Source organism: Papilio xuthus, unplaced genomic scaffold (genome assembly GCF_000836235.2).
Source record: "Papilio xuthus unplaced genomic scaffold, Pxut_1.1 DF827679.1, whole genome shotgun sequence".
Lineage (NCBI taxonomy): Eukaryota > Metazoa > Arthropoda > Insecta > Lepidoptera > Papilionidae > Papilio > Papilio xuthus.
The window spans coordinates 2,920,185-2,935,248 of NW_013530970.1; the positions used below are offsets into that span (position 1 = coordinate 2,920,185).

General features: G+C 34.5%; 3 protein-coding genes across 5 annotated transcripts; 1 reads left to right on the top strand and 2 right to left on the bottom strand.

Annotated features, from left to right (window-relative positions):
- Positions 1 to 585: 585 nt before the first annotated feature.
- Positions 586 to 10,913, bottom strand: LOC106117853 (Leucine zipper like transcription regulator 1). Of its 3 annotated transcripts, none has more exons than XM_013312335.1 (16): positions 10,537 to 10,913; positions 10,217 to 10,368; positions 9,865 to 10,036; positions 9,278 to 9,414; positions 8,738 to 8,852; positions 8,235 to 8,398; positions 7,790 to 7,960; positions 7,104 to 7,245; positions 6,552 to 6,715; positions 6,099 to 6,274; positions 5,331 to 5,532; positions 2,925 to 3,076; positions 2,271 to 2,446; positions 1,823 to 1,949; positions 1,359 to 1,528; positions 586 to 840 (listed from the first exon to the last, which is right to left on the bottom strand). In XM_013312335.1, the coding sequence occupies exons 1-16, from the start codon at positions 10,537 to 10,539 to the stop codon at positions 688 to 690; spliced, it is 2,376 nt and encodes a 791-aa protein (XP_013167789.1). In that variant the 5' UTR covers positions 10,540 to 10,913; the 3' UTR covers positions 586 to 687. The 3 variants fall into 3 exon arrangements, with proteins under 3 accessions (XP_013167789.1, XP_013167790.1, XP_013167788.1); XM_013312336.1 differs by having other exon boundaries at positions 1,371 to 1,528; positions 2,271 to 2,449; XM_013312334.1 differs by having other exon boundaries at positions 2,271 to 2,449.
- A 243-nt stretch (positions 10,914 to 11,156) lies between these two features.
- Positions 11,157 to 12,715, top strand: LOC106117620 (ran-specific GTPase-activating protein). The gene is made up of 4 exons (XM_013311998.1): positions 11,157 to 11,275; positions 11,360 to 11,551; positions 11,720 to 11,954; positions 12,151 to 12,715. Exons 1-4 carry the CDS (start codon positions 11,264 to 11,266, stop codon positions 12,399 to 12,401), a joined length of 690 nt encoding a protein of 229 aa, XP_013167452.1. The 5' UTR covers positions 11,157 to 11,263; the 3' UTR covers positions 12,402 to 12,715.
- Positions 12,716 to 13,630: 915 nt separating this feature from the next.
- Positions 13,631 to 14,873, bottom strand: wbl (endoplasmic reticulum protein 29-like protein wbl). The gene is made up of 2 exons (XM_013312024.1): positions 14,166 to 14,873; positions 13,631 to 14,076 (listed from the first exon to the last, which is right to left on the bottom strand). The coding sequence occupies exons 1-2, from the start codon at positions 14,712 to 14,714 to the stop codon at positions 13,864 to 13,866; spliced, it is 762 nt and encodes a 253-aa protein (XP_013167478.1). The 5' UTR covers positions 14,715 to 14,873; the 3' UTR covers positions 13,631 to 13,863.
- Positions 14,874 to 15,064: the final 191 nt, after the last annotated feature.

The window sequence follows — 15,064 nt, forward strand, 5'->3', positions numbered from 1 at the left end:
TACTTTTTAATTCTTCCAACTATTCACCTGTTTCATATTGCTTGCATATTTCTAAGAAATCTTATTCTGGTGAAAATCCTCCAAGAAATAGAGTTTCATCTTTTACTTAACTTCTTTTTTACTGTTTTATGAAATGTTAGAATTTTTAAATAACATATTATGTAGTAATATGTTGAATAAAAGATATAGTTAATTTTCAACTTAACATTTTATTTACATAGATCTAGTAAAACTATCTAAACTTAGTTAAAATGTTAAACATTAAGAAATAATATAGCAATTATAATAAATAGGAACAAGTAAATATTTGTGTGTAGAAGCATTTACAATTATTCAAATGTTTTCAACTAATGTAACAATGATAAAAATTATATAATAAATGCAGGGACAGTCCTTTATTTGTATCAAACATAAAAAACATATGAATGCTTGGCACAAAAATATTGAACCATAATGATTTTGTCAACATATTACTTCTCTTATATCCAACTATATGTTGTATGAATGTTTTAGTCAATTTTAAAGAAAGTCATAATACCTTAATGTTAACGCAATACATTCTACACATACTTGTTCTTTGATCTCTTTTCATTAATATCTTTTTCTTCATCTTTGACATGTCAAACACATTTTTGTACACATCAAACATTTTAAAATCTAAACTTGATGTTTACCCGCACCTTTTGGTTAGATGATGGGCTCAGCTGATGTGGAGGGTGCAATAGCACACCTTGGCTGGGTCTGAGTAGGAGTATCAAACTTACCTTCTTCAGCTAAGGTCAACACAATGTCAACTAGTAATGGCTGAGCAAGATTTTTAATGGCTTCTTGTCGAGCCACCTGTGAAACAATTATATGTTACTTAACGTCTTCTGAAGAATTGTATGGATAGGTTTGGATATAAAATATCAATATTTAAATAATAGCTAAGAGAATATTTGTCCAGAGCATACATTTTTTTATATGAGTATTTGTTTTTGACTAATACAGTCTAATCTGGATAAGTGAGAAACCTCTATAAACAAGATAATTATAAGAGAAATATCCTGGTCCCCTGGACTCTCGCTTATCCAGTTTCAACTGTAAAACAATATAAAATATGCATCAAACTTAACTGCTATAGAAGATAAACGCCATGCACCAGAAATTAACCAAATAAAAAAGCGAACATAAAGCACACAGAATCCACGGAATAAATTAAAAGATGATGTTAGTTTATAAGCTGCAGAACAAATATGTTTACAACATATGACACATCTTAATAAATTCCTATCATTTAGTATTTTAAAAAAATTACCTACTACAATTTGTATGTATAAAAGCGGTCACACACCCACAGTTAGTACGAACATACGTACATTGCGACTCACCACAGCGAACTGGTGTGCGATCATCTTGAGGGCGTATTCCTTTATATCTGTCGCGTGCATACGATCCGCCGCTTGAAGAATCGCGAGCACATTGTCCGGGGATACATTTGTTTGGAGATTGTGTTTGCAGAATACTTGCAGGCGATTGTTTGTGAAACCTGAATAATAACAACTTTAAAGATGCACACGTCCGAACGCATCGATGTCAGATGACAGAATGCGACAGTGCTGCCATCATGACATCGAGAACTAATTACTAAAGATTTCTATTGGCTGGCGCCAGTTATATTAAATTAAATAATAGACATTAGAATTATACAACAGCATTTGTTGCATAGTGACAAACTTACTTTATATTTATTTTGAAATTTGAATCTGTACTCTACCGGTCTGGTCACCCTTAGTCACCATTTACGTCTCTGAGTGTGTCTGTTTCTCTGTGTAAGACTCACCATAGTATATGGGAGCTTGGAACAGATAGAGGGAGTCCTCAGTGGGCATGTTGGTCTCGCCGTAGTAGATATAGCGCAGTAACGAGTCGAAAGCTGGTTCCGACGGCACAGAGTCGCAGATTTGTATCTGATAGAAAATAACCAATAAAATTGTAACTAACATAACCTCCAAATAAATAAAAATGAACTATTAACTGGCAAGTGCTCATTGTTTGACATATTGCAAAACTATAATTATTTTTAAATATTCTTACTATTAGACCAAAAAGTGTGGGAGATATACAAAACTACGACGATGGAAGTATATTTTACTAATGTTATTAATGCGAAAGTTTAGGTGCATGGATGTTTGTTTCTAGGTGTCTCCAGAACAGCTAACCGCATCTCACTGAGATTTGGCATAGATATAGAACACAGTCTAGAAGAATATATAGGCTAATTAACTCACATTGACGATGTTATTTCTTGGTGAGAATGATCTGAACATGGCCTCAAAGTAGGCGGCGCGTGCTGCCAGTATGGAGCGGTGGGCGGGGCGCGACACGCCGCCCACTCGCAGCGTGACGTCACTCAGCTCCGCCCCGCCCGTTAGGAACATGCACAGGTCCTGCTCCAGTGTTGTACCTGCTGTTAACACATTAAGAAATAAATATTTAAATGCTAGCTGTCTTCCGTGACTCCATCCGCGCAATAATAAAAGAAACTTAATTATTAGTCTATGTGGTATCTCCAGGCAGTGTCCTAAATTTATGCGAAATTTCAGTAAGATCCGTACAGCCGTTCTGATGGATGGATGGATATTTGATAGAAGGTATCTCCAGGACGGCTCAACGGATGTAGACCATAGTCTGAAAGAAGACATAGGGTACTTATTGGTTTTTTTAAATTAAATGCGGACAGAGTCGCGGGCGACAGCTAGTATTTAATTGTAATCTTGGTATTATAATATTTATGGTAGAGAGTCGGACATATTGATTTTCAATAAGTATAAAATATAACTTAAAATTTTAATTCTTTTTCTTATTTTACGTCTTATTTACTTTTTGTTTTGCAATAAATTTAAGTAAATGCCATTTTGAGAATTACAGTGTCGTGTATGCACCTAGTGCGTCATCAGCGGCGTCGATAGCTGGCGGCTTCAGCGGCAGCGGCTGTTGTCGGCGACGGATTATCTCCACCATCAGATTTCGCTCCATCTGCTCGAATTCCTTCGACATTACGATCGGAGTGAAGTTGTAGTCTTTTATTATGAACCTGAGAAAAAAGGTTTACAGAATCGTAAAATGTAATCTATGATAAGATCTTGTCGATTACCAGTTTAACATTTAATCGTAAGATGATTTTCGAAAAGCATTTAGTGTACAGTCAGCGTCATATAGATCGTAACAGACAAGATATGCAAATATATAGGTACACCAAAAGTAATCAATTATATCGGTACAACAAAAGTCCTCAAATTGATAGATACATTCACCCTGCTCAAATACATCGGTACATACAAAGCGTCAAATATATGAGTACATGCAAGGTGCCCATAAATATCGTAGCAGCCGCAGCGTCATAAGTAACGAAGCAGTCAAGGTGCGCAAAAAGATCGTAACATTTGACAAAATTGAACTTTATCTCTATATACTTGTGTTACAATTTGGAATAAACTACTTCTGTTACATTCATTTGACACTTTGTATTAACATTATAGGTTGTCCGGAAAGTTCGTTCTGATTTTCGATAGGAAGCTTACAATAGACTGTAGCTGAAGTGGATTCATTTTCGGATATCCACCATTATCAAACGTCACAAAAATTTCTATAGTAAGTATAATTTCATTTCATTGGTTGAGATAAAAACTAATTTTTAAAATTTTAGCCCAAATTACGACGTTTTAGGTATAGAGGTAAGAAGTAGGTTGGTACGACCAATATAATTTAAAAACATTTCCAAAAATTTAAGAGAACAGGGTTTCAATTTTCCTTATAAAGCGGCACGAACTTACTGGGCAACCCAATATTTTTCTTCTCCTGTCATAACGCTTAAATATAAAAATTGTCACTCCGAATATGACAGATACGTTTTTTAACTAATATCAAATTTTGCCTTGTCACAGTATATACTAGTTTGGCTCAGTATTCTAGTATGTTTGCCGTAATATGTATTTAAGTTTACCGGTTCGAATCTCAGGCTACTTTTTTTTTCATTTTATCAATCATTTATACAGGGTTATTTTTTCATAACCAGTAAAAATTTGGTAATGTAAAATTTTACTCGACAATTTTTTTTTTATTTTATAATTTTCGCTGTCGGGTAGAAAGAAATTTAAATAAAGTTAACGACTATTAGGTCAGACCATCGCGGGGTGAAGTGAGTGGGCGGAGCGTGGATTGTCATTACTTTAACGGTAAAATTCATTAGCCCAAGGCAATATCAAAAAGTACATAATAACTACGGCGATTGAGTTTAATTACATGTGCTTCGATATTAAAATTAAAAAGCTTAAATATTAAAAAAAATAGTGGCTTGGGATTTGAACCGCCGACCTTACGTACAAACGGCGACGAACGGTAAGGCCACGAGACCAAACTAGCATATATGATGACAAACTTAAATTTGATGTTGATTGTATGTACCTAATATCTGTCATCCGCGACGAACAATTTTAGAATAATGGTTTGATGCAAATTGTGTTAATTCAAAACAAATTGAGAATTAAAAATACATTGGCGAGTAGGATAATACCGTGAGTACGGAAATAAATAGCAGAAAAAAAAAGTAATTGTGTTATATAAAGCGTTGTGATATATAAAGCGACGAATGGCAATCACTATGTCAGTCGATATGAGACCTTTGAGGTGGCAACTCGTGCCGGTATGTGAACGAGTCAAATATAGCACGGCGAAGAAGAAGAAGAAGAAGAAGAAGAAGAAGAAGAAGAAGAAGAAGAAGAAGAAGAAGAAGAAGAAGAAGAAGAAGAAGAAGAAGAAGAAGAAGAAGAAGAAGAAGAAGAAGAAGAAGAAGAAGAAGTAAAATTGTAAAAAGTAAAACATTGGTTAAAATGTTTGCTTTGTTGTTAAATCATTGCTAAAACAAATTAAATCAAACATTTTTAATAAACACAATTGTATTATTAAAATAATAATAATTAGTGTTTTAAAAATGTTACCACTAAATAACATTAAATATTTCTAAAAGTTAAGAAAAAAATATTAAAAAAACGGTTTATATTCAATTTACTACTTAAGTAAATAACAACACTGAAGGTACTACAAAAAAGGTCTCCTGGTGACCTTCTAATACATTTCACATTTGTGTGTCCAAACTCTCCTTCTACATATATATTATTGGTAGAGCCCGCTTTAACATCTTCGCACGACTTGTCCCGGCTCGCGGCCCGGTGAAATACCACGACCACACAGAAGACACGCGTCAAGTGGAATTCTATTCCGCGATTTCAGGTGGCCGCTCGCTCGTTTGCCACCTTATGATATAAAAAAAAATGTATACAGTTACTAACCGTAAGCAATACTCCTTGATGCAGCACAAGTTAGACACGTGAGCTGCATGCAGCGCTTTCAGCACGTTCCCGAGACAAAGGTTGCCGCGCAGGAACTTCGCACACAGGCCACACAGACGAGGGATGTTCAGCCGAAGTGACAGACGTAGCACTTCCATTACGAGTTGGATTGTATCATCGGATGCTGGCCTTTCCTCGATCACTGAGTAAACATAAAGAAACTGAAATTAGTATTTATTACATATCAAAAACATCAACTTTCTTTCTAAAAATCAGATAGGAGAATTCGGTAGGAGGATTTGGGAGGGGCAGATACTCCTCCCCACCCCCCCCTAACAAATAGTAGGTTATGCACACAAGCATATTAGAAGGCTATCTATTTAATTTCGCGCAGACGGAGTTGCGGGCGACAGGTACTACTATTATAAAAGAAGATTTTGTATGTTTGCATTGAATAGGCTCCAAAACTACTAAACTGATTTGAAAAATTCTTTTACTGTGTTAGTAAGTACACTATCCCTGGATGATGTAGGCCAAACTGATTAAAATATTGTTTATTACTATTATTCTAAACGTAAATGCGTATGTTTGAACGGATGAATGAATCTTGATAGGATGTTATCTACAGAGTAGCTGAATGGATCTCGCTGAAATTTGACATATGTGGAGAACAGTCTGCAAGAACACATAGGAAGAAGTCGTGGGAGACAGCTAGTTATATATTATAGCATTTATTATTTATAGTAAATAATAGCTTATTCTACTTACATCTCTCAGTGGGATCGATTCTATCAGTGTATATATAAGTGAGGACCATGCGGAAGGCGTCAGGTCTTGCTTCAGGCAGATGTATGACGAGGTCCGGCTTGCCCTGGTAGTTGTACGGCTCCAGAGGCTTCGCTTCACCAGCAGCGACGCGCGCAGACAATTCTTCACGAGCTTCCCTATAACAAATATTCCATGAAAGTACTTAAATAGTTTTGTCTCTGTCTTTCTAAAGCGAATGAGCGAGACGACAATATAAGTGAGTAACGATTTTATTTTGTGTGACCGCCTTTAGTCTAAACTACTGAACCAATTTTGTCGAAGGAGGTGTCATTCGATTCGTATTTGTCTCCCGAGGGTCATTGACCTACAGTCAGTCCAATTTTTTTGGTTGTTTAAGTTACATGAGTTATAAAAAAGTTTTGTCTATAGAAGTGTCGTGCAGTGTAAACTGACATGATCTTGTCGCGCAGGCAGGTGGAGCGCGCGGCGAGCAGAGCCTGGTGCGCGAGTACTGCGGCCGGCTCCTCGCCCACCAGCAGCAGCACGTCGCAGAACTGCTCCGAGCGTAGGATGCGGCCCAGGTCTTCTTGCAGCGTGCACCGCGGGTAGTTAGACAACTGACAATTACAACCAGTTAACACTCTCACTGCTGACTCACCTGGCGAGTTCATTTACAATAAAATGTAGTGGTATAGAGTATGTCAAGTATATTTAATAGTTTGGCCCGCTTAACCGAATATTACAGAGTATATTAGTATAGTAGTTTTCTGATATCTTGGTGGGTCTTAATATCACGTAGCAGATGTGGGATAGATGACCTTAAGCCGCCAAGATATTTAAAAAGAACTATATATGTTTAGAATTTCCTGTAAATTACTTATATGATCTATAGTTTAATATGTTAAGCGTAACATTACTTAACATTTTTAAGAGTACAGTCACATACAAATATTTACTCTCTCCAATTAATTTTATATGAATTAAGAGGAACTAAATAATGAATACCTGGAAGCGGTACAACTCTCCGCTGCGTACATTATTATCCACAGTACCACCGAATATGTACATAGCATCACCGACCACCGCGCCCGCGTGGAACAGCCGCCCCGACGGTATCTGGGACTCCGGCGCCGGCTGGATCATTGCCCTGAAAATGTTCATACATTAAAACCTCCTTCAATCGCGGAAACTTCGCTATTCTTTGTCAATATGTATGAAAAGCGAAACATTAGAACTGCCTGTTCTAACACATAGATTTGAATATAATTCTATCTCTTTCTAATTCACATTTTACCGCGCTGAATGTTTGTAGCAGACGACAAATATAAAGGGAACTACATTTTTTTTCATACATTACACATCGATGATACAAGAAAAATTCTTCCGATGTCCAATTCTGCTAGTCAATCTACATTTGATCGGAGCAAAATTTCTTCAGAGGTAACGCTACTTATATTTAAGGGCTATATCACATCTCTAGCGCGAAATAGATTATGTTTTACAACCTAACGCCTTCTTTGGCGCTGACTGTTGCGGAGGTGAGGATTCGAACTAATTATAGAGATATAATTAACTGTTAGGAACATCAAGCATGTTTAAGTCGGAACAAAGCAAAAACTGACTTTTCCAAGGTCATTCATCTAAAGAGATCAGTGATGTAACCACACTGTGAGTAGCTATTAAGTATGTACCACATTTGTGTGTCGAGGTCGAAGCAGTATACGTCTGAAGGCATGGTGCTGTCCGCTGCACCGCCGAACACGTATAAATGTCGGTTGTGCGCCAACATTGTGTGCCCGTAACGTCGCGCTGGCGCAGGCCCCGCGCTGCGCAGTAAGTGCTCCGTGCAGATACGACTCCAACTAAACATTAAAAATCACATAAACATTGGAAACACTTTGTTAATTTAAACGCTAAAATAAAACGCTTGCTGATTTTTTCTCCCACAGTTAACATGAAACATTTTTCCGATGTATAAAATTATAATCGCTTTACAATGGCAAGAGTTAAGATGTTGATCTTCCAGTAAGTGAAATAAGATTCAATCTGTAAGAAGAAATATTGACCTTTCTTTATTGCTTTCTATAAAGGAAAAAGTTAAAACACAAAGACAATGTATTAATACAGAATACTCACGTATGTGTTTCGAAATCGAACTGGAACAGTGCATTGGTGATCTTGGCACCGCTCTGTCCGCTGAAGACGTACATCTTGCCGCGAGCCACCGCCACCGGGAAGTTGCAACAGGTCGGCGGACACTGGCCCTTTTGCTCCACGCGCTCCCATTGACGATTTTCACCCTACATACAAACACATTTCTGTAACACTATTATTATCGTTAATACGCATGGCAGAATAACGTATTGACTAGGGCTGCCACCTCTTTGGCTTTGCATGGTGTATATTCAGCTGGATACCGACGAATGATTGACGTATATACTGACCGCCTGAATGCTCACTATGTAACATGTTACATTCCACCTCGTAACATCGGTTAGTACCCAGCGTTGAAGCTACGAGTTTGACATTGATATTTTTTCGGTCCGAATGAATGTGAGACAAGTGACTGGAGGTCAGAGATCTTTCATTGGATATCCATTCTTAAATTAAAAAAACAAAACGATGAATTGTAGACTCACAACTAAGTTAACAGTCCACATATCATTGAGTCGTGCGTTGCCGTCGTAGCCCGCGAAAATCCAAAGCTTGTCGTCGTACACCGCCGCACCGTGCGCTGACCTTGGCACTGGCTCCCTTATATCCAATAAATATATCCACACTTTACATCTATTTATTGATTGATATATTCAAACTTTACATAAAACAATAACCGTTAATATCCAAACTTTTTTACAATAAGACCACAACACAACATAAAGTTTTATGATCTGTTCTTTTTTAATATCTTCTAAGGAATACAGTATTTTTGACTTCCAGCCAAATACATATTTAGGTTAATGGCTGTCAGACAGTAAACTAATATATTTTTAATTTTTGGCACATCATTAATCTAGATTTGGGTGAATTTTATATCACTGTTTTTAACTTTGGTTTTTTGATTGTATTTGTTTCAAATTTAAATAAATATTGCATTGTTCCCCCGTAAAATCATATAAATGGCAGTTTAGCTTCTGATCTCAAGCAAAGGAGACTTAATAAATTTAAAATTAAATACTTACGGTCCAGTAAATCTCCACTGCACCCACTGAGCACTAGGAAACTTATATTCAAATAGGTCATTTTTATTGGTCAGGTTTGAATTGGCAAGTATATCTCCAGTGTAGCCCCCAAACACAAACATAGAAGACATGTGGACCTGAGAAACAAAAACATACAATTAATTGAAATCTTACTAATATTATAAATGCAAATATTTGGATGGATGAATGGATGTTTCTAAGTATGTCCAGTACAACTGTATGGATCTTAATGATATTTGGTTTAAATGTAGAAAATAATCTAAATGAACATATGAGCTACTAACACATTTTGTTTTAATTCCGCGCACATGCCTCGGGCGACAACTAGTGTGGTATAAAAAATAATCATATTTCATGATCATGATGTATTTGCTTATTATTAAAATAAATGTTTGTCTGTTTGTTTGCAAAATCGCATTTGGTCAAAGTAATCTCCGATGCAGCTAGATCCATTTTGTCAGGACTTTTACAGAATGTAGCTTACTTCACAACTACTATTATACAAGACTGCAATATTCTTAAGGAAGTTTCTCGCTTATCCTGGTTTGACTGTATTTTATACTTACCACAGCAGAATGATGATATCTTGGTGCTGGAGGAGTGCCCATACAGCCTGTCTTAGTCCAGGACATTTCTTTGATGTCAAATCTAATCAGATCATTTAACATGGACTTCCCATTATCACCACCGAAAACATATATAGCATCTTTATATGCCACTGCTGTATGTTTGCTTCGTCTGAAAAGAAATTGTTTCTACTAAATTGTTTCAGCAGTAGTCATATAAAATTATTTCCCTATTGTAGTATATAATAAATGCAATATAACAAATCATTAATCAAAGTAGCCATGGTATTTTCCTGAGCCAGAGTCCAGTGTGGGTTGAATGATGAGTGCTTTAAATATAAATATTAATTACCTGGCTCCAACAAACTCATAACACTCAGACATACGTTTCCATTTATGTACAGTCTCGAATGGACCAAATTCCATTCTCAGGTTGATATCTAATTCATTAGGATTCCGCAGCTGTTCTGTTATCATTTTTCCAATGTTTTGCATGTTGACTGCCTGAAAAGAAATTAAAAATAAGGTACATACTATATGTTTTACAGCCTGACAACATTTATGCATTTATAAATGTGCAAATATTTCAAGTGCACCACAATTATTGTGATTAAAATTTCACGATAATTTTAAAATTACGAATTATTGTTTAATAAATGTAAAAGAACTTACCATTTCAACGTTCAGTTCTTCTTGTAGTAAATAGAATAAAGAAAAATTCAACCATAAAAAACGAGCTAAATACTACTATTTCCAGAGCATTAGCAAAGTAGAAAGAATTATTTACGCAAATAGGTCGAGATGAATTTATCCTGTTGGTCATTGACTTTTACCGGAAAAGTTAGACTAGCTATCACTTTTTTAGTTTCAAAGCATTGTTTGTAATATCTTATGTTTCATCTATTGATAGTTTGATATTGTATTAAGAATACACTATAAATTGCACATCCTTTGACTCGTAAGTGAACGTTACCCAGGTGAAAAAGCACACCAATAAAGCAAAAATGTATTATAATTTGTAAATATAAATAAATCAATTTCATCGTAAATCAATAAACTAATATTTATTAAGGTCAAGGTTTATAAGGCAAAGGCTATAAGGTTTTCAGCCACATGTTTTCTTTTCCACCTTACAAAAATTATGTTATTACGCCTATTCTATATTAAACGGTTAATTCCTTTCCCAAATTGATTCTAAATCAGTATTCTTATGATTCTTTAAATCTTAACGCTTATAATTTATGATAATTTTTCAATTCCCAAGAAACAGACTGAAGCTAATTGCTTTTTTAATAATCTGTGCTTCGTTAACTTAACCCAAGTTTGTTTCTTTTGTACATTTGTATTTTTGAAAAGCATTAGAAAAAGAAAGTAAACAATTTTCCTTTGTGGCTTTGCAATGTCTTCGCTGGTAAATTCACATTTGCTTTTTAATGTACTAAAGATATAGAATTGACATGTAAATTTAAATTTTAACATTTGTTGTTATGTTCAGAAAGAAGAAAGCGTGCGGCGCAACAGCGAGAGTGAGGCCGGTGAAGCAGAGACGCCAGAACATGACCCTCACTTCGATCCAATTGTATCTTTACCTCTCGTGGACATTAATACTAATGAGGAAGATGAAGAGGAGCTGGTCAAGATACGAGCGAGGTTGTACAGATATGATACTGGTGACCACGAATGGAAGGTACAGATAGTAAATTTTTATTTTATTATTATCATAACAGCTTTTGTCCAGAACACATATTTAGGTTGTCAATGAGTTTTGGTTTAATTCAAAATATTAAAAATCGCTTATTTTTTTGTCTACACTATGTAATTATGGTGTGACAATTAATATCTTTATACTTTTTAGGAACGAGGCACTGGAGATATAAAATTATTGAGGCACAGATCTAATAACACTGTCCGAGTTGTTATGAGACGGGACAAAACACACAAAGTGTGTGCTAACCACTTTATAACACCTGATATTAGGATGAATGTACACTGTGGATCTGATAAGGCTTTCAACTGGTCTGTATTTGCTGATTATGCGGATGAAACTTGTAAACAGGAGTTGCTTGCAATAAAATTTGGAAATCCACAGAGTAAGTATTTGACAATGTGCAGTTGATGTTAGTTTCTAATTGATTATTTAATTTTGGTTACTAATTACTTCTCTCAGGTGTTATCTATTGAATTTAATTTATTGGCATGTTTTATACCTCAAATAAAAAAAAAGACAAATCTGTATGTATGCTCTACTGTTATATTATATTTCAAATTTATGATATAATTTTATAGATGCTGAGCTATGGAAGGCAAAATTTGCTGAGGCTCAAGAAATAGTCAGGACAAAATGCAGCTTGTACACTCAAGATCAATCTTCCGATGATGAAAGTAGTATCACAAGAAGTGAAGACACCAACACTCCAGAACCTAAGATTGTGGATAGATCACCTGAGGAAGACAGCAAGAGTGAAAATCTAGATTTAAAAGATGGTGTAGTACTAAAGTTGAAGGAACTTAAAGTTGATGGTGAAAAAGTTGAATAACTTTGATGAACTTCTTATTCCAATAATTTTAAAGTTGACATACTTAACATAGGAAATAAATTACAAAAGTGTATTTGTTACAAACATTTTGACATGTTGATGAATATTTTTTATTAGTTGTGACAAGAACTGTGACAATGACAGCATCGAAAATAGTTTGTGGAATATTCCCGAGAAAATGGATTTGATAATTGTTCATATGTCTTATTTTAAGTGTGCATTTATAATTACACATAAGTGTTAGTATAGCATATCATGTGGATTTGTAATAAATTTGATTTTGCTTGTTACTGTTGATGAGTTATTAATATTGATTGCTTTTAAAATAATATTAAATTTCATATTTTAAATCCTATTCTACGAATATGTTTTAATCAGATATCTGGACTTGCTTGAAATAGGTTTTATTCTTTGGGTTCTTTTTATGAAAATTAAGTCTTTGCATTTACTTTTCAAGAATCTTATTTTTTTACTTGATAAGTGATTAGAATGGTAGTTTGTGGATTTTGGTGATAACATTGAGCAAAATAAGCCTTAATTTTTCAAAACATTCTATCCATAGGAATTATAACAAATCATTCCCTATTATTGAATTTGTTGGATCAATATTGGCCTTCAACAAGTTCAATAATGTATTCTAAACCAATTTGTTTTATATAATTTGGTCATAAGTATGTCATACTTTATTTTTCTGCACAACTTTGAGTTTTTATTTTAAGGAATTTGATTTTTTTTCTATATCTTCCACTTTGACTAAACCAGATCTATTACGGTATTGCATCTGTGTATTGTATTGTACATTGAAATTTTTCAATTCAGTTTGCTAAATGAGACTCAAGAACATAATGTTACATCATAAAAATATTACCTTTAAATATAGATACTATACTTTTGTAATAGACTTTATTTGTGGTTTTATATCATAATAAATAATAGAAATAAATGTCTTTTTTTCATATTTTATTTTGTGTTGGAACCCTTCATACAGAACAATAAGCATTGCATCATAGTGCCAACAGCACAAAATAGTTTCAATTTAAATGCAAGTCCCAAAACTAGTCATAAAATAAATCATTTACTTCCTTTGGTACATTTAATTATCCTAAAATAGTGTATAAAATTAAAATATAAATGGATGGAATGAATCTGCACAAACAAAACACATTTCATATAAATAGCACTCTGATCATTAAACATTTTTTTTTAATTTGGTAATTTTGTTGCTATGCCACTTTTCAATTATTTAACCAACAGTTAATCATACTCCTTTTTGATATTAAAAATTGAAGTTGGAAAACAATAAATTCTTTCTATCAAAGTGAAATCACTAGATGAGTAGTTGGCAGTGAACATTTTAAAATCTCTTTCAATATTCATAAATACTATGATACATAAAATGTATGATCAAGTAAAGGATGAAATAATCGAGTAGCAGCATAGCCTAACAAATGTATTTCTAAAATCACAAGTCATCTTTCACAACAGATTTTTGCTTATCTAGCAGTTGGAAAGATTGCAGAATGTTAAGTCTGATGCCCAATTCCTTCTTCTTTTCTTCAGACAATTTACCACTTAAAAGTTTCTTAACTCTTTCATTTTCTAATTTAGTAAATTCATCGCCCTTATCTAAACTTTTTTCCATTATCAGTTTGTAGATTTTACCAGCAACTGCATCCTAAAAGAAATTACAAAAAAATATTAAAGTAATTTTTTCAACAATGTGTATGTGTAATTCCACAGTTGTAACTTGAACATAACATTTACCTTTTCTGGAATTTTCTCTAAAGCATCTTTTGTCTCTTTTAATATTTCTTTCTTTTTGTCCTTACCAGCTTGCATGAATTTCGAAGCAAGCTTATCAAGTTCCTTAACACAGCCAGGTAAACTCAAGTACAGCCCAGTTTTTTCTCGGACGAAGCGACGCAGCTCGTCGGCTGAGAAACCCTTAGAGTCGTCAAATAGAATAGGTTCACTCTTGCCTTTAACAAATAGCTTTACTATCGGGAAATTGTCCTTAGTAGCACCATACTTCTTAGCGAGCTCTTCGTTATCTTTTTCCCCATAATCTTTCACTCCAACTTCGGCCACTAAAAGATCCTCAACATCTTTAGAGTCCTTAGCGAGCGCCACGAATGCATCGTGTTTATCTCCATAGGGGAATGCTACATCAAATTTTACTAGGGAAGCTTCAAATTTATTGATAACTTTATGAAAAGAATACTCATCCAATTCAACAGAACCACTAGCGGCTGTAGCTTCAGTAACAAGGGTTGCAGAGAAAATTGCCCATATAAATAATAAACACTGCTTCATTTTCGAGATCTGAAACCCAAGAAAATTTTTTCTAGAATATAACAGTATTCTCCTTATCACAAACGAGTATACTTAATGAAATTCAGTTTCAAATTATCAGCCGACAATAACAGGACGCGGTTTTATTGACACCGGCGTAAGCATGTTTTGTTTTCCATTCCAAAGAATGAAAACTTAATTTGTCGTTCAGTTTCTTGGGTCTTTTATAAATTGTTAAAATGTTAGTCCTTAATTTTGTGCACCACAAACTCAACTCGACTGCAAAATTTGCAATACTCAATAGCACAATAATAATGAAATAAAAACCGTGTTTTACTTTTGTTTCGTTTTGATTTCATGGCAAAAATCAT

Bases quoted from the DNA above. Each gene is read 5' to 3' on its own strand.
- LOC106117853 (XM_013312334.1), bottom strand. The intron at 7,961-8,234 runs GTGAGTATTCTG...TTTAATGTTTAG, and splicing joins TTCGATTTCGAAACACATAC to TTGGAGTCGTATCTGCACGG. The intron at 1,950-2,270 runs GTGAGTTAATTA...ATTTTCTATCAG, and splicing joins CAAGAAATAACATCGTCAAT to ATACAAATCTGCGACTCTGT.
- wbl (XM_013312024.1), bottom strand. From the start codon at position 14,714: ATGAAGCAGTGTTTATTATTTATATGGGCAATTTTCTCTGCAACCCTT. The intron at 14,077-14,165 runs GTAAATGTTATG...AATTTCTTTTAG, and splicing joins TAGAGAAAATTCCAGAAAAG to GATGCAGTTGCTGGTAAAAT.
- LOC106117620 (XM_013311998.1), top strand. The intron at 11,552-11,719 runs GTACAGATAGTA...TATACTTTTTAG, and splicing joins CTGGTGACCACGAATGGAAG to GAACGAGGCACTGGAGATAT. The intron at 11,955-12,150 runs GTAAGTATTTGA...ATAATTTTATAG, and splicing joins AAAATTTGGAAATCCACAGA to ATGCTGAGCTATGGAAGGCA.